This window comes from Desmodus rotundus, chromosome 12 (assembly GCF_022682495.2).
Source record: "Desmodus rotundus isolate HL8 chromosome 12, HLdesRot8A.1, whole genome shotgun sequence".
Taxonomy (NCBI): Eukaryota; Metazoa; Chordata; class Mammalia; order Chiroptera; family Phyllostomidae; genus Desmodus; species Desmodus rotundus.
Genome location: NC_071398.1, coordinates 49740101 through 49762150, shown reverse-complemented (window position 1 = coordinate 49762150; position 22050 = coordinate 49740101). Strand labels below are relative to the sequence as shown.

Genomic DNA, 22050 nt, shown 5'->3' with positions numbered 1-22050 from the left:
CAAATTTACAAAAACAGAAATTTACTTAAAACATTGAGATTTTTCTGTGATTTCGTGTCACGATGTATTTAACATGTGGCCTGAGACAACTCTTCTTCCATTGTGGCCCAGAGATGCCACAAGGTTGGACACCCCTGCCAGGCACATTTCTGCTGTTGCTCCAAGTTCTACCGTGATGGGGGGTGGGGGTGGGAGCCGGGTTCTGGGGCAATGATGTGCTCCTGCCCCTCTGCCCCTGCCTGCGCCACAGCCAGTGGCTGCACCCAACTCCTCCACACCTAGTGCATTAGCCGTGGGTGGCAGGCACCGCCTACATCTGTAGGCACTGTCCCTGGCTTTCCCTTGTCCCGCCTCCACATGGTCTGATGTGTGGAAATCTCAGGCATGTTTGTGTGTGGAGCAGAGGAAGCTTTGCTCGGTTACAGATGTTCGACTTTTAAACTGAAGGGTAGATATAAAGGAACCATTCACTCTGACGTAAGGCTGATTTAACCCTCCAATATTTAGATTTGATCAGTTTCTGGCCTAATAAACATTACGTTTCTGCATCTCCACTCATCCTTTCAGGTATGACACTGTAATAGCATTTTAAAAATCCAGTATTATTGCCCTGGCCGCGTAGCTCAGTTGGTTAGAGTTCTGTCCTGAGGCACCAAGGTTGTGGGTTCCATCCCTGGTCAGGGCACATACAAGAATCAACCAATGAATGCAGAAATAAGTGGAACAACAAATCAATTTTTCTCTCTCAATCAATCAATCAATAGTTTTTTAAAATTCAGTATTCTTCTTCGAACATATCTACCTAGTCTGATGTTTTCTTTCTCACTCATACATAAATACCTCACTGTCATACTTAAACATCATCTGTTTCTCCTTTGCCTCTACGTATGATATTCATGCCTTACTGACCCCATCTGAATTTTATTTTTGATTGAAATAAAAAAAATTTAATAATTTTTTTTAAAGATTTTATTTATGTTTAGACACAGTGAGGGAAGGGAGAGAGAGAGAAACATCAATGTGTGGTTGCCTCTTGCGCTCCCCCTACTGGGGACCTGGCCCACAACTCAGGCATGTGCCCCAACTCAGATTCAAACCGGTGACCCTTTTGTTTGCAGGCCGGCACTCAATGCACTGAGCCACACCAGCTGGGGCAATAAAGTTTATTTTTTAGAGCATTTTTAGGTTGACAGTAAAATTGAGAGGAAGATAGAGATTTCCCCTATACCCTCTGCTGCTACTCATGCCCCTAACTGATCTGAACAGCTGACAAATGGTAATAATAATCCCATCCTATGGATATTATTGTTGCCATTGGTGAAATTGGAAAGCTTATTCTAAAAATAGAATGAAAATGCAAAAAAATAAAAAGACGATTTAAACCAATCTCGATAAATGGCAGATTGAAAGACTTGCCATACTTGATGACCCTGCATCACAGCAATCTTTTTCCATTTATTTTGTGAATCTTCTCTTTATTATTTCACCCAGTTTTCTAACTGTCCTTTCACTGTTTTCTCAGTGTTAGAGTTGTGGTGGTATCTCTCTGTCCGTCCTGTGTGTTTCTTCCCCCTGAATCCTGTCTGTATGTCAGGAATACATCTTCAGGGCAAATTCACAGAAAAAGGAAGGACATCTGGTGGGTTGTCTGCGGAGGTTTCTATGGACGACTTTGTTGTGATCTCCTGCGGAGACATTAGGGACACCCAGGGATTCCGAGGTGGGTTAGAGTAGCTTCAGATGGAAATTCTCCAGACTTAAGAGCCAGGGCCATTGCAGCAAGCAGTGTGGCATTTACGTCAAGGGAGAGACCAGATTCCAGATCCAATGGAGATGCTCACACTACGGGCCAGTCTTGGGTGTCAGCCAGAGTTTTGAAACATGAGAGCGTGGAAAGAAATGCCCATTTGGAAATACTGCACAATTGTGTAATAAACAGAGTAAAAGGAATTTGGGGCCCGGCCTTCACTTTCAGTTCCACCACAGAGTACACTTTGACTCTGGCCCTAGTCTCATCCACAGGGAGCAAAGAACACTTTTCCTGCCCCTGGTTCAGCTGCACATTGGGATCATCTCGTTAATTGCCAAAATTACCAGTTATCACCAGCGGTGGCTAGCAGTGATTTGCAGGGAGGACAAAGCTTGCTCCTCCTTGGAGATGCCCAGACACTCCATGCAGACAGTGTCACCGATACCATGGCTGATGTGACAATGGCATCTCGGGGGGGGGGGATCAAGTCCAGGAACCCCATCCCTGTAACTATAGCCTCAGGTACCCCACTCATCCTGCCTGACATGTCCCTGCGAGGAGCTCAGGAGAAAGACCAGCCAGGTGAGGTCTTCCTTATGTCCAATCTCAGGGCAGAAATCAGGACAGAACGGGTGGTTCTGGGAGAGGAAATGGAAATGGGTTTGGGGCACACCGTTGGTCAGGACAGGTGCTGACCCACCTGTATCTAAGCAGTTTCTGCCAGGCTGGGGGTGGGGGTGCGGGGCCTGTGCCGGGGAGAGCCACGCCAATGGTGAGGTCCGCTGTAGCTGTGTGTGCCAGAGCCCCTGACAATGTGAGAAAAAGCAGGGGTGCCCTTGGAGTCGGAGCCAAGCCTTGGAAGACCGGAGCCACTGACTGAGCTGCTCGGCCCTACGCCAGAGGCTCATCTCGCTGTCTCACACCTACAGATTTTTAGGCTTGGGTGTGAATACAATTGGAAAACTCATGTGCAGAGTTTGAGTGTATAGCTCCAAAATTCTGACATAAAATAAGGCCCACTGACACAAAGTCACATGCAGACAGATATTCACCGAGAACAGTCCATGGTATAATGACATGATGATACAAAGACCCTTTTTTCTGTTTGAAATCGTGAGCTGCCGCGGTCCAGCTGCAGCAGAGTCCAGGGGGTCCCGAAGGTGCTATGAGGCGTCGGCGCGTGGAGATCAGGCAACTACACAGCTCAGAGGCAGGTGAAGCACTGATTCGTTTATTGCAAGTACAAGTGGATTTTTATATTTTCTTTTTTGGCATAGATTAACATTTGCAAGTGTATAGCATGATCAGTTAAGCAGAAAAATTAATACAAAGGTAACCAGGAAAAGTACGAAAGTTTCTATGGATTTAATTATATTAAACAAGGACTGTTTTGACCAAAGTTTCCATAGATTCAGTTATAGTGAACAAAGATTATTTTAACCAGGAGAGTCATGAATCAGACGATTAGACATTTTCAGAAATTGTTCATAGGGCAAAAGTATATGTTTCTCTGTGTACTATAAACTTCATAATCTTTTCTGTCTAAAATGTTTCTCTGTGTACTATAAACTTTAACTTCATAATAACTGTTTCTATATGCTTAATAGCTAACCAGCTCTTCTTAATTCTATGGCTGTCTAATTGATATATATTCTTATTTAAGGTAAAGGAGGGGCTGTTACTCTAACGACTTTTAGACATTCAGGGACTTGTTGACCAGAGACACATTGGTCTGATTATATCCTGTTTGTGTCAGCTGCTGGTCAATTCTAAGAGTGGTGATCATTTCCAGGAGGTTCCAGATGATTAAGGCAGTAAAAATGCAGATTCCATTAAAGAGAAAGAACAAAATCACACACAGATCCCAAGTAATGCCACGTCCTCCAGGCCAAGATACGCTTCTTTGAAGACATATCCCCCATGTCTGGACCTTGTCAGACAACATGGTTGACCGTACTGGAACTGGACGTGGCAGTGAGCTGGGATGCAGTTGTCTTGTACCCTCTGAAGATTTCTGTGACACTTTTGGGGGGTGTTCTGTGTTGGGTGTGAGGAAGTGTTGCTTTGTGCACGTGAGGCTGCAAGGGGAGAGAGAAAACTTGCTAGCAAGCTCATCTCTGTCAACTCTCAGGAATAGTTTGCCTGGTGGGACATGCCTGGTCTCTTCTTCCCACTTTACAGTCTAACATCATGTTCTCACTCTCATTACCATAGACCATCGAACAAAGAGACAAGTAGTATCTGCCCGCACCATAGTCTCAACTACTGTGTCTGCTATTTCCATAAACTCTCTCCGAGCGCTCCCTTCATTCCAGCCCTTGTGATCAGCAAGGAACATGAAAAGCACACTGTTTTTGCCACAGCCTCTGAGGGGACCTATGTTCTGTATTAACGTCTACTTTAATTTTTTAAGAAAGCAAACAGAGGCACAGCCCAGTAAGCAAAATTCTCCAGGTTGGACTCAACTAATATGCGGATGAGCTTGACGCAAAGTAGGAGCTGTCTGGTCCAGAGCCTGGAATTTAACAACTTACCTCAAGGGTTCTACCCACAGTCCTATCACCCTCCCACCTTCCAGAAGAGGAAACAGGGCTTTGAGACCCCGGTGAGGGTTAGGGTTTGTAATATCCTGCCCCAGTGAGTAGAAAGCTAGAAAAAGACCAAGAACTGATTCTTTTTAAGCTGAGGGTTACAACAATTCATAGTACTACTGCCTGTGTTATTTGCAGAATGGTTTCACAAGTTGGAGCCAATTTTCCTGAACAGGAAGGAATTCTGGTAACTCTGGAATTTTTGTTTAAAATTGATATTTCCTCATCTGCATCATGTGGTCATGTGCTGACATCACATTCATTGTCCTCGGGGTCTGGCCCAGCGTCTCCACGGTGCTTCACCTGCACAGACACCACCAGAGGCTGCCACACAGTCACACCCCCGCAGCCGCCACCAATGCCCTCCAGAGACCAGAGACACCCACATCGTCCTGATGCTGGTGGTCACCTGTGTCACCTCCTATGTGCTCAATTCCATTCTGCTTTTTACATCATTGTGTGAGAGGGCCTTCATCTTTGGTGGGTGCAGACCTGTCCTAGTTGGCTTCCTCTTCGGCTCTTCGCCCCTTACTGCGGACGCTTAGGGATCCTGGAGCTCCTAGGGTCCTGAACTGTTGGAAGCGGCTGTTGACAATATAATATATGTACATGAGTGTTTATAATATTCTTAATTACACTATTTAGTGATCCTTCTCTGAATGCCAGTGTTGTACATAATGAGCTTTATTTTTAAATTAAAATAGAATTGACACACCACCCCGTGTAAGTGTAAGGTGCCCAGCGTGTTCATTTGATGCACTTCCACTCATTCACATGCCGCCTAACGGCGGGGACCCACCCTGAGAAACGTGTGGCTGTGCGACCCTGTGCTTGTGCGAACAGCACAGAGGGCATCGCACCAGGATGGTCTCCCCACTGCTTCCCCAGACTGCAGGGCTCAGCCCATTGCCTCTGGGCTGCGAGCCTGCGCTCACGTTCCTGCACAAAACAACGCGAGATTTAATCCACACAGATGACACTGACGCCCTCAAGAGACCCAGTAAACAGGAGGTGTAGGAGGCTGCTGCGGTCCTAAAGAAGCAAACTGTTCTACTGCAAATGCTGTTCTTTTTACCCCTCACAGGGGATTTGTTTGTGATATGAGAGTGGGGGAGAGAGAGAGAAACACATCAGCTTTCTTTACTTATTTTGCTGAAAACTCCTATTAGCATCAGATGGGGCTTTAATATGCACAGGTGAACGAACACTTTTACTTTACTGGTAACTTCTCATGTACAACTTTTAACATTTATAATTTTTCAGTTAACATACATTTATCCTATAACTTGTGTATTATCTATATCCACATAATTAATTTAATAGGCTTTGTTTACATGCTAAAAAGGAAGGCAGATGGGGAGGAAAGTGAAGAGCTCAGCCCGGGGCTCGCAGTGCGGGGCTCCGTGTCTGGGCTCTGGGCAATGACCTTGCACGCCTCCCCCCACTGCTCACTCAGGGCGCGGCCCTCGGTGGAGGCCGAGGAGGGTCTTTCCCTTCTTTTGAGGTGTGGTCTTTAGTATCTCGTCAATACTTTGTTGCTTTTAAGAAGTTGGTTTTTGTATTATATATGGCATTTTTAGCTATTTTCAGTGGGAGGATTTGTCCACAGCATCTAGCCCCCTTTTTCAAGAATGGATTTCTACGGCAAATGGTCGGTCCTGAAGGACAGGGCCAAAATCTGAATCCTAAGTGGTGATGTGAGGATGGTCTGTCAGGAGGTTTATAAATGAAGGGATTTTATGTAACTTGTTCTTTGAAAACATTATTCATGTATGTACAAGAGAATTCAAATGACTCTCAAGAATACACAAAATTAAATGAGTCACAATGTCCCCCTGCTCCCTCAGTCACCAAAGTCCTCTCCCAGGAAACCACCACAAGTGAGTCGCTTCTGATTTCTCCTCCCAGGAAAATCTACCTGGGCATTAATGTTCATGTTATGTCCGTAAAAAGATCTGAGGGCACAGACTGGGAGAAAATGTTTGCAATTCAATTCTTTTAGAATATACATAAGAATTCTCACACTCAACAATAAGAAAACATCAACTTAATAAAAAGTAATCAAAATTTTTACAGACACTTCACCAAAGAATTTATATCAGCACTGGGGGCGGGGGGCGGCGGCTCAGTTGACTGGAGCATCACCCCACGCAGCAAAGGTTGTGGGTTTGATTTCTGGTCAGGGTACATACCTAGGTTTAGTGTGCGTTCCCCAGCACAGGCACCCAGGGGTGGCAACCAATCAGTGTTTCTCTCTCTTCCTTCCTCTCTCTCTGAAAGCAAAGAAAAAAAAATGTCCTTGGGTCAGGAAAAAGAAAGAGAGAAACAAAGAAAAAAGAAAGAAAGAGAAAAAAGAGAGAAACAAGAAAGAGAGAGAGAGACAGAGAGACAGAGAGACAGACAGAGAGAGAGAAAGAAAAGAAAAAGAAAGAAAGAAAGAAAGAAAGAAAGAAAGAAAGAAAGAAAGAAAGAAAGAAAGAAAGAAAGAAGGAAGGAAGGAAGGAAGGAAGGAAGGAAGGAAGGAAGGAAGGAAGGAAGGAAGGAAGGAAGGAAGGAAGGAAGGAAAGTATATATTTAAGGAAGCAGAACCAAACCCAGATTCACAGGTGATGTTGCTCTAACACCTGGCTCCCCAGTGGCTTCTAGGGGATGGGTTACACAAGGGACTAAGGGTCTTAGGGTCAAGGTCTCCACTGATTGGTCAGCACTAGGGTAGGGGGTGGTTGGTCATTGCATCTGGTCCTAATTCAGCTATGGGGTTGTTCTGTCTGGTTTCACACGTTCACTCCACTGCTCTCCGCAGAGTCTAAATCTTCATGAGTACGTATTGGAACCCATCAGATATTCAACCACTTTCCTCTCTGCAGACACCTGTCCACAGCCCTTGGTCCTGCCACAGTGTGGCAGGGTCCCTGCACATCAGGAGCCAGGCAGACACCCTGCATGTCCTTCACCTCATCTTGGACAGCACTGGCCTCTCTTTTTCTGGTTCCCCATAACCCGGATACCACATGTTCTTTTTTAGTTTACTTCCTCATTTTCCCTAATTTTCCTGGCAGCATTTTCCAAAAGAGAACACGGAAAGTTAACTATTAAAACTCTAAACACATGAAGAAACTGTAGGCTGTCCTCGCCCTTATTCATGCCTTGACTTGATATAGAACTCTGTGTTGGAAATATTTTTTTCTTCAGAAATTGGAAGGCATTGCTTCAACGTCTTCCAGTCTCCAGGCCCATATTTGCTACCTGGAAGTTTTCAATGTGTCTCCCGCCCTCTTTCGGAAACTCCATTGTAATGTGTCACAGTGCGGGTCTAGTTTTACCGGCTGTATTAAGAATTTGATTAGGCCACTCAAAATGTAAATTTTTGTCCATAAACTTTGAGAAATATTGTTGAAAAATTTTAACTCATTTAGTACTCCTCATTATTTCTAGTCAGACATTATAAACTTGTCGGGACCCCGTGACTGACAGACTAATAGGTCTTCTCTCCAGCTGGCCTACGCTTTCCCATTTGTACGACTCAGTAGGAGAACAACATGAATCTTCCAGTTCACCTATTGAATTAATCATTTTTATGTTGATATTTTTAATTTCTGAGATCTTTCCTGTTCTATGATTGTGTATAATTGTTCTGTCTCAAATGCCATTATCTTTTACGTCTTTTGGATTAGTTGGAGAGCAGTGGAAGGGGACCTGTAGGTCTCCTGGTCATCGCTTCTGTGACATCAGGAACTTTCCCTCACAGCACTGGGTCAGGACTACATTTCTCTGTGTGGTTTCTGCTAATGGCCCATCTCCCCCACAACAGTGCCAGAGTCACAGAGCCAGGGTCCTACTCTTGCTCTCCACTCTGTCTCCAGGCTCTGGCTCACCCTGACACAGTGGAGGCCTTGAAACCCACGCTGGGTGATGAACTTGACTGTGGTCTGGATGCAGTCCCTGGATAAAGGTACACTGCCCCTGGATGTCCTCCTTAGCTGAGCCTAGCAGCCTGCTGTCCCAGAACACTCTGAAACATTGAAAAAGTTCACTTGCATGGAGCACAGAGTCACAGCGAGGCAAGAGAGTAAGAAGCTGAGCAAGAGGAATGGGGAAATGGAGACAAGAAAATTGAAGTCGGCCAACGAGTCTGAAAAACTTACAGCCTGCTGGTGAATTGCAAGATCTTACCTCCCCTAACCAAGGACACGTGAGGACAAATGGTTGTATCCGTCTTCCTCCCTGACCAGAGAACACACAGATTAAATCACCCTGGTTGGGGAAAAATAAACAACAGAGACCAAATTAATAACATTTGTGCCAGATGAGCCCGGGACAGATGAAGTCAGGGGAACCAATATCAACAACAACAACAACAAGAACATTAGAACCAGACAGGCCCAAGATAAAAGTAAAACAGTGAAGCTGACCAAAGAATAATCCCATACCCCACTTAGTACTCATTTTGATGCATCAGCATGTTAAAAACACGCCTGGAAAGCTGATGAATATTCTGCCAAAACCCTCTGCTAAGATTCTTGCCCACAGCAGAGAGATAAAAACCCTCCACACAGAGACCTGGGGCAGGTTGCTCTAGAGCACCCACGCCCCCATGTCAGATAGGAACTTCTTTCTCTCCTGGGCTCTAAGGTGCCCTTAAGATTTTTCAGCCAGGGGAGCAGTGGGCAGCGGCAGCTTGTCTCAGGCTTATCAGCCCCATCCTGTCTCCAGAGCCCCCTTTTCCTCTAACTAGCGAGCTGACAGCAGCCCCGCCTTGGCTCACTTCTGTGTCTGTCAGTTTTACTTCCCAGAAAGCTGACAGCAGCCTGGCCTTGGCTCTCTCCTTTCCTGTAACTTTTCCAGGAACCAGAGCAGCCCCGCCTAGCTTCTCTCCTGTTACTTCTTCTACCCTAAGTCCTTCCTTTTTGTCACTGTCACAGCTTTTATAAATATACTTTCAAATCCCCTGACTCGGGTTGTGGAATCTTATCCAGAGGAAGTCAAGCACCCACACACCACACACCACACACCACACACCACACACCATTCACCACGCACCACACACCACGCACCACACACCACACACCACACACCACATACCACAGGCTGGCCTGAGGCGGAACCACTCAAGCCCAGGCCCATCTGCTAACAACAGCTGCAAAGGGACCCAGAAAAGTGAGTCATCGAGGCTGTGAGAGAAAACATCCTGTGTTCACCGCAGCTCCACCACCTGGAATCTCCCTGAGTCTCCTTCCCCCCCCCACACCGTCCCCCACAAGGATCCCACACCGAGTGCCCAATGGGTTTGCTCTGAAGATTACACTTGACCCTCTGGTAGATCCCATGGTGTCACTGCCTGAGACACGTTAAGCAATCCTCTGTTCATAGTTACCATCGTTCTGTTGACTGAAGTATTGAAATACATTTCACACTTTTGCCTTTATAAAACCACAATACAAGGAACATCCTTGAATATATATTTTTGGAGGCACGTGTGATTATCTTCTTAGGATAAATTCCTAAAAGAGGAAGTTCTGTGTCAAAATGTAAGCACATTTAAATTGCTGAGGCCTTTTACAAAAAGCATCCTTCAGGAGTTTTGTCCTCGTTTTCAGCCCCTTCAACCTTTACAGCAGAAGTGTATTCCCTACCTTCTGGCTGACACACCACCATTTTCTTTCATCTTTGTCAAACTGATAAATTTTAATTTTTATTCTTATTTTTCTTAATCTTCATTCTCACTTTTGTTTACATGTATTTATTACTAATATAGTTGTTTGACATTTGCATTTCGTCTTTTCCAAATTGTTTTCCAATATTCTTCCATTTAGACTGAGTCGTAAACATTTTTAAATATTGAACTTAAGAAGGAAGGAAAAGCAGCCCCAACATTGCAACTGGTCTGGGGCTAAGAGCGAGGCCCTGTGTTGCCGGGAGCCAGCCTGGTCCTCACGGTCTCACAGAACCAGCATCAGACGAGAGCGTCCTGCGACCACGACTACGTGAGACAAAACAACACCACACTGTATGGGGTCTCAGCACAGACAGAAGGGAGACCTGGTGAGGCGCACACACCACCACGCAGCTCCTCGGCCGGCGAGCAGAAGGGAAGGCGGCGTCTTTCCCATCACCCCTGCCCCTCGCTCCAGTCTGCCCCGTCCCCAGGTATGTCCTGAGATGCCAATCACAGACTTGCCCCCACGTCCTGATGATGCTCATGGAGAGGGTCCCCTGCGCCAAAGGGAGCCAACGTCCTGGGCGCGTCCTGTCTCACCCCATCCCCACGCCCCTGGGGTGTGCTCCCCTCCCAGCAGCGGTGCACACAGATGGCTTTCTGCCCCCAGGCGCTCCCCGGGGTCTTTGGCGGAAGAACACTGACACGCGGTACCTTCCTCTGTCAACACTTTTATGCCTGTTTGCGTTTGGTTATAGGCCTGAGTTTGTGTCTCTGGAGCGTGTGGTTCACACAGGAGAGTTTTATGTTTTCCTTTATGGTTTTTTCCTTTGAGTTTTGCTTGGAGAACTTTTCATTCCACAATTGTAAAAACGTTATATAAATTTTCGTCTAGGGGAGAAGGGTCTAAATTCTAAACAGAATTGCTTGAGTTTCGGAGAAAATATGAGGAAGAGCATCAGATAAGGAATTCCACAGTGGAACTCAAGTTTACATCTTCTGCTTTACAGTTTTGTAAGTATGTTCCGGGACTGCAGGTATTTGGTGTATGGTGTGTCCAATAAATATTTGCTCTTGAGTTATGTAAAGACGTATGTGCCTGCTTATGTTCTCCAGGTTAACAAAAGCAACACCGCGAGTCCCAAAGTGACGTGCACGAGGACGAGCTCCAGCGAGGAGCAGTTCTGATCGTTTCCAACCTGTAGGTGTTACAGCACATTTTGGTTAACGTCTGCACACTCTACTTGTTAAAGACATCGTAACTGATCTTGCTTGGGCATGCTGCATTTTGAGGATATATTTAAACCCTCACAGACCAATGAAGACCCGTGACTTCCATGGGACGATCATTTTAATGTACGTCAAACTATGAGTCACACGGTGTCGCTGGGGGTTAGGCAGAGACTGCAAACTAAATACTTTCTAGACAGGCACTCTCCGATATGATAGCTACTAGATACTTATGGCTTTCAGATTAAAAGTAAATAGAATTGAAAGTTCAACTGCTCTACACACAGGTCGCCCTTCAAGTGCTCAACAGCCACCTGCAGCCAGGGGCTGCCGTGTTGGACGTGCAGACACAGAACAATCCCTTGTTCCAGAACATTCTATCGGACAGAATTGCTCTTCATGTTGTCTGGGCCTCCAGCCCAGCACTAGACCGATGAAAAATGAAGAGGACAATATCATTTCTCTGACAGATGACACCAGATTTCTGTCTGGGATGTGAATTCATATAAAGCTGGTGAATAACAAACACAACTAGGTTCCTGTGGGCCTGGTGCCCTTGGGCACAGACTGTTCCCTGTTCCAAAGGGGAAACACCTGCCCCCCACCTGCCTTCCCACACTGAGGACAATCTCTGAAATCTCATCTTCAGGGGGTGAGCTTTCTTCTAGAAGAACCCAGGGCAATGCTTTCAGCAGAGTGTGGGGAGGCAGGGACCCCACCTCAGGGAGAGGGGTTCTAGGATGTGAGGAGGGCGCAAAGGTGGGGAGCCTCCCCCTGGTTTATCCAGAACAACCATTCTCAAAGTGTGCTCTGTGGAGCCCTTGTGGTTTCTAAGAGCCTTTCATGGGATCTATGAGGTCACAACTATTTTCATAGGATGAAGGACATCATTAGCCTTTCACTGAGCCCACGTTTGCACTGAGGTGAACTTAGTGAGCACGGAGGCCGGGACACCCACCTGCCATGGCAGGCATTCTTCACCACCACCACTCACAGACTGGAAAACAAAACCGGCGTCCCTTTAACGACATGGTTGAAGGATTGAAAATTATTATCTTTACTAAATCAGCATCTTTAAAACAACATTTTAAACATATCTTGGTTTCCAACCAAGGTGTGCATGTAGGTAAAAGCAATATTCTCATCACTCCACCAGCACACCAGTGTTTCAGCTACAGTATCAACAACCACCTTTCAGAACCACCTGAAATTTAGCTGAACAGAACTCCTACAACTAGGGAATTTAAAAAGCCACACTGAGACTGTTAGAAGGGGTGGAGACCTTGAACAGACTGGCCCCACACTCACACGTGGCAGACAAAAGTCAGGAGAGGTATCTTGGCTACAGAGGTCCCCCTGAGGAGTGAGGAATTCCAGCCCCACACTAGGCTTCCCAGCTCAGGATTTCAGTGCCAGGAAGACAGGTCTCCACAACTTCCAGTTGTGAAAACCAGCAGTGATTGTGGCTGAGTGTGAGGGAGACTTCTGGAGTCCCAGGCACTTCCTCTTAAAAGGCCTGCATGCACACGGACTTACCCTGAGCTCAAGTGCTGGGACAGCAGCTCAAAAGGCACCAGGAAAATTCGGAAATGAACTGAGTTGTCTTGCATCAGATTGAGAGCTGAGGGGCAGCTGTCTCCCAGACAGAAGTATTGATGGAGGCCGTTGTTCCTTTTCTGAGCCCTCCCCCACTCAGAGCTGGCAGATGGGTGCCATATCTGAGCCTCCAATACCCTGGCTCTCACCCTTTTCCCCACCCTGGCAATACCCTGTAACCTCACCACACCCAACTTAAAAGGCCCACCATGGCCCTTTCCAGTGATATTTCCATCCAAACAGTCTGTCTTGGCTCATGTTGGTGGATTTTCCTAAAATGTCTAAAAAAGCAGCATCTGGCCTAGGCACACTTTGTATCTCCAGCTTATGTGACCTCAGGTCTGGTGCTAATGGCAGCTGGCCTTGGTTTGTAGCCTGGCCTCTCCCAGGTACCTCCAAGCCCAGGACAAGTAACACCAATATGCATATTGTTTTGTAGCTCATGCCAATTGGCTCAGGCAGGGCATACGTGTTGGCTGACCGTGGCCTACCCCTCCCAAAAGGGCCCTGAGCCAGCGTACCTGATGGACAACTTCAGACCACAGAAAAGTATCACCCAACCACCTGCACAGGGATGGTCTCGGCACGCACCAGAGCCTCCGTGGTGATCACAGCCAGTCCTCACAGCTGATCAACCTGTGGATAAATCCCTTCCATTGCCAACAACAATCAAGACTGAACTGTGACAGGAGGGTGCACATGGCCCACAAGGGGGAGCACCTGGAGTACCCAGGTTGGGTGACCAAGAAGGCTGTACCACTGAGCCCTACTCGACACCTACTACTTAAGGACACTCTACCAATACCAGGAGACATAGCAGTTCTACCTAACACATAGAAACAAGCACAGGGAGGCTGCCTAAATGAGGAGACAAAGAAGCACAGCCTAAATGAAAGAACAGAACAGAACTCCAGAAAAAGAACTAAACAAAATGGAGACAAGCATTCTACCAGATGCAGAGTTCAAAACACTGCTTATAAGGATGCTCAGTGAACTTAGGAGAAGAGTAGCTGACATCAGTGTGAACTCAACAAAGAGAGAGGATACATCAAAATGGAGATAGAAGATAAAAAGAAAATGTTATAATTAAAAATTCAGTTACTGAAATGAAGAATACATTAGAGGGAATCGACAGTACAGTAGTTGAAGCATGGGATGAAATAAGAGATTGGGAAGATAAGGAAGCAGAAAATACCCAAATAGAATAGCAAAAATGAAAAATAAAAATAAAAATGAGGGTAGCATAAATAGCCTCTGGAACAACTTCAAGCTTACCAACATTCACATCATGGATGCGCCAGAAAGAGATGAGAGAGAGCAAGGAATTGAAACCCTGTTTCTAAGAAATAATGATGGAAAACTTCCCTATCCTGGTGAAAGAAATAGACACACAAGCCCGGAAAGTGCAGAGTCCCAAACAAGTGAACCCCAAAAGGCCCACACCAACACACATCATAATTAAAATGCCAAAGATTAAAGACAAAGAGAGAATTTTTAAAGCACCAAGATAAAAGCAATTAGTTACGTACAAGGGAGCTGCCATAAGACTGTTACCTGATTTCTCAACAGAAATTTTTCAGGCCAAAAGAGATTGGCAATTCTTTCACTTTTAATTGAAGGACAGATAAAGAGCTTCCTGGACAAGAAAGAGCTAAAGGAGTTTATCACCACCAAACTAGTATGACAAGAGTGTTAAAAAGTCTGCTTGGAAAAGAAGAAGAAGAAGAAAAAAAGAGGAAGAAGAAGGAGGAAAAGGAGAAGAAGAATAATTATTTTTAAATATGAGTAATAAAATGGCTATAAGTACATATCGATCAAAAATTACTCTAAATGAAAACAAATTAATTGCTCTAATATAAAGACATATGGTAGCTGAATGAACAAAACATACTTATATGTGCTGTCTACAAGAGACTCGATTCAGATCAAAAGGCAAACTCAGACTGAAAGTAAAAGGATCGAATAAGATATTTCATGAAAGTGGAAACAAGCAAACAAAAATAGTTCGGGTAGCAATACGTATACCAGACAAAATAGACTTTAAAACAAACACTGTATAACAATAGATGTGAGGGACCCAGCAGTTCCAGTTCTGGGTATTGATCTGAAGAAACCCAAAATGCTAAATCAAAAAAGACATATACACTCATATGTTCATTGCAATATTATTTACAAAAGCCAAGATGTGGAAGCAACCTAAGTAAGTGTCTGTTAGTAGATGATTTCATAAAGAAGCGGTGCATCTGTACAATGGAATATGAGTGAGCCATACATACTCACAAAGAATAAAATCTTGCCACTGGCAACGACATGGATGGAGGGTATTGTGCTGAGTGAAATAAGTCAGACAGAGAAACACAAATGCCAGATGAGGGCACCTATACGTGGAATCTAAGAAATTGAGTCATCAAGCAGAACAGAATCAGACTCATAGATACGGGGAACAGACTGATGAATGCAAGATGGGAAGGGGGCGAGTGGGATGGCTAAAAAGGTGAAGGGATTAAGCAGCACAAATAGGTCATTACAGAATGATCAGGGGGATATAAAATACAGCATAGGGAATATAGTCATTAACATTGTAATAACTACAAATGGTGTCAGATGGGTACTGGATTCATCAGGGTGATTAGTTTGTAATTTACATAAATGTCTAATCACAGAGTTGTACACCAGAAATATTAATATAATAATGTACATCAACTGTAACTGAAAAATTAAAAAATATTTTCAAAAAGATAAATGTATCTTGAATTTATTATACAAATAGGTTGATTTCCTAACTGTCCTTAATGAAAATGGAGAATAAAAAATAAATTATCTCCCAGGATGACCAGGAAACTGCACAAACACACTTCTGCTGCATTCCCAAGTATCGTGAGCCCAGGAAAGTGACCTGCAAGGGCTGAGCAGCCTCTTTATTACGGAACAGCAAGTGCACTTAAGAGAATGAGTGGCACAGAGCTGTGATGACTGAGGCTTGGGGAACTGGCGAACACTCTCTCACATGAACGTGAGCTTCTCCCTCAAGGAAAGTCAGCAGGCAGTTGACACGGGACAGCACTTGTTGTCTGGACAGAACGGAAGCTCTCAGAGGAAAAGCAGGATTTGGCAAACGTGTGTCCCACCACAGCAACCAGACAGCTTCCCAAAGCTGACAACCGTTTCCAGTGGGGTCTGTGGTAACGTTAACAAATGTGATTTTTGATGATGTGTCATTAAATGCACCAACCCTGGGTGATCTCTATCACTTAGTGAAACAATGCATCACTTTCAAATAATCCTGCATCAGTACAAGAGCCACTCAAGCAACGTAACAGAATAGGAAATACTCAATGGTGTTGTTTCAAGTTCTACTCTGCAAAGAGCTCTTCAGAAGCTACCACTTGTGTGGCTTTAATGTATAATCAAAGACGAATATCCACACTTATCTGAAAAGATTATTAAAGATGCTCTCCCCTGCATATTTGTGTGAGGCTGTATAAATTTTCATTTACGGCAACCAAAATAACACAAACACAGAAGCTAATGTGAAAATCCAGCGGGCTTCTAATGATACCGACCAGCACTGAGATTTGCAAAAATGTAAAATGTAAGCAGATCCACCCTTCTCACTACCTTGGGTACTTAGGAAATAGTTATTTTTCTTTAAAAAAATTATTTCTGTTAACATATAGGTTATTAATACTATTCTAAATGAATTAATTTTTCAAACCGCTCTACTCCTTGTATGGCAAATACCGATAGATAAAACCCACTTAAACAAAATGGTTGGGGATCCCCCATATTTTGTAAGACTGTATAGATGTTGTGAAACCGAAGTGTTTGAGAGTCGCTGAATAAAACAGCCCGTGGGCCGGGACATGGTTAGACTGCGGGACAGAAAGTTCTCCATGCAAGAGGAGGGGTCAGGTCTAAGTCCCGTGTCCCCAGGCCTGGTTCTCAGAGTGTCAGCCCTAGGGTCGAGTCTGGGGCGGGGACTACCAGTGTTTGGGTGTCCAGTTATTTCCAGAATTCCCGGCTCCATCTCACCGGTCTTTCTGCCTGGATACTGATGACGCAAGCCTAGTTCTCACTGCCATTGGGTGTCCGAACTCTAGAGAAGCCAATCAGCGTCACCGTGGTTTAGCTATAAAGTCCTCACCTAGAATCCCAATTCCTTCTCTGCACACGCTGAGGGTCTGGGTCATGGAGCCCCAAACGCTGCTCCTGCTGCTCTCGGGGGCCCTGGCCATGACCGAGACCTGGGCCTCTGAGTGCCCCTTCCCGAGGAAACGGCCTCTGAGGGAGGGGAGCGAGGAGACCGCGCAGGGGCGCAGGACCCGGGGACTGTCCCTCTCCAGCGCCCCTGGCCCAGACCTCAAACCCTCGACTCCCACCTCGGCCCCCACCCTCCCCTTTCTCTCACCCCCTCCTCTCCATGACATTTTTCCAGCCCCGGGACCCCGGGGCTCCACAGGCCAAGCCGGGAACCCGGGACGCGCGTCCTCCCCGCCCCTAGGCCCCCACGCACTGAAATATTTCAGCACCATCGTGTCCGGACCTGGCCGCGGGAAGTACCGGTACATCGTCGTTGGCTACGTGGACGACACCGAGGTCGTGCGGTTCGACAGCGACGGCGCGAGCTCGAGGCTGGAGCCGCGGGTGCCGTGGCTGGAGCAATGGTGGGCGGAGCACGGGGATCCACATTTTTGGGAAGAGCAGACCCACGCCGTGAAGGACTACGGGCAGAGTTTCCGAGCCATCCTGAACAACCTGCGCGCCTACTACAACCAGAGCGAGGACGGTGAGCCAGGCACGCCGGCTCCGCGCACACACGACCTCCATCCCCATGGGGTGCTGGGCTCGCTGCGGGTCTGTGGGCCTGAGGGTCACCCTGAGGCTGCGGGACCCACACCGCCCACCAAACCGAGGGTGGAGGGGGGCCACGGGGATCTTCACCCGGTTTGATTTTCATTCAGTTTAAGTTTAATCACCTGCAGATGGTCGCCACTGTCTCCCGTCAAGACTAAGGGGGTCTTATAACGTTGGGGGCCGGGTCAGGGTCTAACACCTTCCAGGATATGAGCGGCTGCGTCGTGGGGTTGGACAGGAGCCTTCTCCGCTTGTACAGTCAGTACGCCTACGACGGCACTGAATACATCGCCCTTAACGTGGACCTGAGCTCCGACACAGCGGCGGACAAGGGGGTCCGGATCACCGCCAATCGCAATTTGGTGCAGAATCCTAACGTGGAAGGCTGGAAGCTCTGCCTCGAGGGCCTTTGCGAGTCCTGGCTCCACCTGTTCCTGGCGAAGGGAAAGGAGACGCTGCTACGAGCAGGTACCAGGGCTGGGACTCCCCAGGAAGGGATCTGTGGGCTGGGGCAGCTTCCTAGGAGGGGAGGAGGAATATGGGGCCGCGTCAGAATGTGCCTCCTGCTGGCAGAGGGAAGAGTCCCCCAGGTGTCCTTATTTTGTGACTTCCCCGCGGGCCCAGCGTTCTCTAAAGGACAATAAGGGACCCAGCCTCTCCCTGAAACACCCCACAGCGGCTCCCTCACGCCCTGCAGCACCTGGTGCACAGGACGCTCTCCCTGGTTCTCAGGCTGAGACCAGTCTCTGGAGGCCTGACTCCTGGTTTGCTGAGTCATCAGCCTCCACCTGAGTCTGTGTCTCCCCTTAGAGACCTGGACACTCCTACCCTAGGTTCTTACCCTGATTCTGGAACTTTCCATGAAATAAGAGATTATCCCAGGTGCCTCTGTCCAGGCTGGTGTCTGGATGGTGTCCTCCCTCACCCCACCCCACTGTCCTGTCCCCTCTCAGGGTGGTCACATGGGCGCTGCTGGACTGTCCCATGACCATGCAAAGTTCCTGATTTTTCTCCCCCACCTCTCAGACCCACCAAAGTCACACCTTACCCACCACCCCATCTCTGACCATGAGGTCAACTTGAGGTGCTGGGCCCTGGGCTTCTACCCTGCGGACATCACCTTGACCTGGCAGCGTGACGGGGAGGACCTGACCCAGGACATGGAGCTGGTGGAGACCAGGCCTGCGGGGGATGGGACCTTCCAGAAGTGGGCAGCCGTGGTCGTGCCCCCTGGGGAGGAGCAGAGATACACGTGCCGTGTGCAGCACCAGGCGCTGCCTGAGCCCCTGACCCTGAGATGGGGTGAGGAGGGAGCATGGGCTCAGAGCCTGTCCTCAGGGCGTCCCTGAGCAGGGTCAGGACTCAGGCCTGAGGTTGGCCTCTCACCTTCCCCTCACAGACCCCCCTTCTCAGACCACCATGACCACCGTGGCCATCGCTGCTGCCGCCCTGGGTCTCCTTGGAGCTGCAGCCGCTGCAGCTGTGCTGTGGAGGAGGAGGCGCTCAGGTGGGCAAGGGGTGGGGCTGAGGTTCCTGTCCCCTGGGGGCCAAGCCCAGGTGGAAATGTGCTCTGCCTCCTTAATGGGCATCGTATCCCCTCACGGGTGCTTGTCCATCTGGGGCCTATTTCCTACCATGGACCCTTTAGTGAGGCCCATGGGAAAGTGAGGGACACATTTATCACCTGATGACTCTAGTGATGGGGACTGATTCCCAGCTGTCACAGGTCACAAGGAAAACCCCCCTCTGAGGACAGACAAATAGACAGGTGGTTGGTCCAGTCCCGGTACATATACTTTCCCTGTATATCCTGATCCTACCCTAGTGTTCAACCACAGTTCTAAACCTTCCCTGTGCTTCAGGAGTATGAGGCTCCTTTAGGGTCACCCAGCCTTCCCCCTGACTTCTCACAGAACGTTTCCTTTCCACAGGCAAAGGCAGGGAGAGATACTCTCAGGCTGCCTGTAAGTCTGGGTGTTGGGGAGGTGACGTCTGGGACCCTTGGGAGAGTGTGGGCTGGAGTCTGTGAGGGGGGCTCCCCCACCCCATAACTCTGCTGTTGTGTCTTCCCCAGGCAGCGACAGTGCCCAGGGCTCTGATGTGTCTCTCACAGTTCCTAAGGGTGAGACCCTGAGGGCAGAAAGTGGGGGGCATTGGGGCCAAGGAGCACAGCTGTGTTTTGGGGATTCTTAGAATAGGACATTCAGAGCATGTGGTGGCTGTGGGAGAATGTGACACTTCTGAGACTGACCTGAATTTGTTCACAATAACTTTCTTTCCCAGCGTGACACAGCTGCTTCCCATGAGACCTGCTGCTAAAATAGTCATCCAGCCTCCCCTTGGGATTTAAGAACCCCAGACTGCTGTTTCTGCAACCCGCATCTAAACATGTCTACATTATATCAAAATCAGCTATATATTTATATACATAATCTAAACAGAAGTGATCTAGGTTAAGAGCTCCAAGGTGTATTGTTCCTGGTAGGTGCTATTCTATCTCCACCTTCAGCCCATTCGTTAAGCCGTTCTAAGTCACTTTATGCTCATACACTTACCATGAGGTGTGGAGACAACCCAGGAGGGACAGACTGGGTGCCATGTGACAAGAGGACCACATGGCGCCCCAGTGATGTTCCCTGTGACCAGCGGTGCTCCATGGGCAATTAAGGGTTCCTCCCTGCACCTCTGAATGTGACATTTTGGAGCCTCTGGCTTTGGCTACTTTGGTCACCTGATGCTAACCAACTGCCCCTTTGTTGCCTATGAGTCCCCCCAAGCTTTCAGGCCCCTCTCTTGTACAGCCCAGGGGTGTCCGTGTGGGGTTGGACAGCTGGCCAACAGCTGCTTAAAGCAGAAACTCTTCCAGCGTCCACTGTCCTTAATGCACTGCAGACCCTGTTCTCATTCTGCAGATGCTGAGTCCTGGAAGGTCATGGCCAAGGAGCCAAATTCCTGAGTGGCTTCCTCTGAGAGTTCCTCCCCAAGAGAGAGCCCTCGGGCCACAGGGCCAGTCTGGCTACAGGGCTGAGAACAGAATCAGGAGACAAGGGACCAGTGAGGCAGGAGGGAAAGGGGTGGGAAAGCTCCCAGGGTTCCAGGCTGCAGGTGCTGGGTGTTCTGATGGGGCTGTGAGCGGTGGAAACAGTGGAAAGGGACTGGACACTGAGTGAATTTGGAGGATGGATTTCACAGCATTTCCTAAGGATTCAATCTGGGGTGTGGGAAAGGAGTGAAGGAGGACACTCCACATTTGTACTGTACCCGCAGAAAGATGGGGTTATATCAACAGAGATGGGGAAGACCCTGGCAGGAGCCAGTGTAGGGGAGGTGTAGGCATTGAAGCATTGAAGCTGAGGAGAAGGTCAAGGGGAGATGTCTGTTAGACACACCAGTGAACTGTCAGGGTGGACAGGTGAGCATGGGGACCCTTAGGAGAAACGTCTGGGCTGGAGACACAGATGTGGGGGCGATGCTACAAAAATGACATTTGAGTCTGTGCATGTTTATGAGGCCACCAGGGAGCCAGGGCTGTGGAGGAAGAAGGAACAAGGACTGGACACCACACCCACCTGTCCCCACAGTGGGGACATTCATCCTGGTCACTCAGTCAGGTTGGTGACAGCCAGGTCTCCCCGTCACACAGTCACCATTTGGTGTTTGTCATTCATTAGTCATTTCTGGGGAGAGATTCTGAGGTCGTCCTGCTGTGCTCTTCACCACTTCTACACTCACCCTCCTTAGTCCCTCCTACAACTTCCACCCAAGTCAGCGAAAATGTGATGTTGTCCCATATCAGCCCCGGACACTGATTAGTAGGGGGTACAGTACAGCACAGGGAAAGCCAGCAAACATATTGTTGTGACTTCATATGGTGTCAGATGAGTACTCCATATAATGGGGAGATTATTTAATAAGCTATATACATATATATGTGTAATCACTCCATTTTACAGCTGAAACTAGTCTAATGTAGTATGTCAAGTGTAACTGAAAAATTAAAAGAATGAACTCATGGACACAGACAACAGTGTGGTAATTGCTTGGGGGAGGGGAGGGGTGCAGGTGGAAGAAGGTATAGGAGGATAAATGGTGGTGGAAAAAGAAAATAAATAAAGTAATTGTTTTAAGTTAAAAATATTGTTAAGTTGACGAGTGTGAAAGACCTGGGGACAGAGTTTGGAGAACAGAAGGAGCTGAAGGAACGAGCCCAGCGAGAAGCACAGTGACGGGAGCTCCTGGCCCAGATGTCCCTGCACCCCAATGACATGTGCCTCTAAGCTCAGCTCCTCCCCAGGAACAGGGGACACCTTCTCTGCCTCCTCCCCGCTGCTGCTGAGGGCATCTCGGTAATGGCCATCGCTGTCCCCCCATCA

At 47.7% G+C, this 22050-nt stretch overlaps 1 protein-coding gene across 1 annotated transcript; it reads left to right on the top strand.

The window, feature by feature from the left end:
- The first annotated feature begins 17008 nt into the window (after window positions 1-17008).
- Window positions 17009-21713, top strand: LOC112313875 (patr class I histocompatibility antigen, A-126 alpha chain). Its single transcript, XM_045203366.3, has 7 exons — window positions 17009-17609; window positions 17867-18145; window positions 18704-18979; window positions 19077-19184; window positions 19609-19641; window positions 19752-19799; window positions 19961-21713. Exons 1-7 carry the CDS (start codon window positions 17012-17014, stop codon window positions 19963-19965), a joined length of 1347 nt encoding a protein of 448 aa, XP_045059301.2. The 5' UTR covers window positions 17009-17011; the 3' UTR covers window positions 19966-21713.
- The last annotated feature ends 337 nt before the right edge of the window (window positions 21714-22050 follow it).

Excerpts from the sequence above, each read along its gene's own strand:
- LOC112313875 (XM_045203366.3), top strand. The coding sequence starts at position 17,012 with ATGGAGCCCCAAACGCTGCTCCTGCTGCTCTCGGGGGCCCTGGCCATG. Across the intron at positions 18,146-18,703 it reads GGAGACGCTGCTACGAGCAG|ACCCACCAAAGTCACACCTT; the intron begins GTACCAGGGCTG and ends CCCACCTCTCAG. Across the intron at positions 19,642-19,751 it reads GAGATACTCTCAGGCTGCCT|GCAGCGACAGTGCCCAGGGC; the intron begins GTAAGTCTGGGT and ends TGTCTTCCCCAG.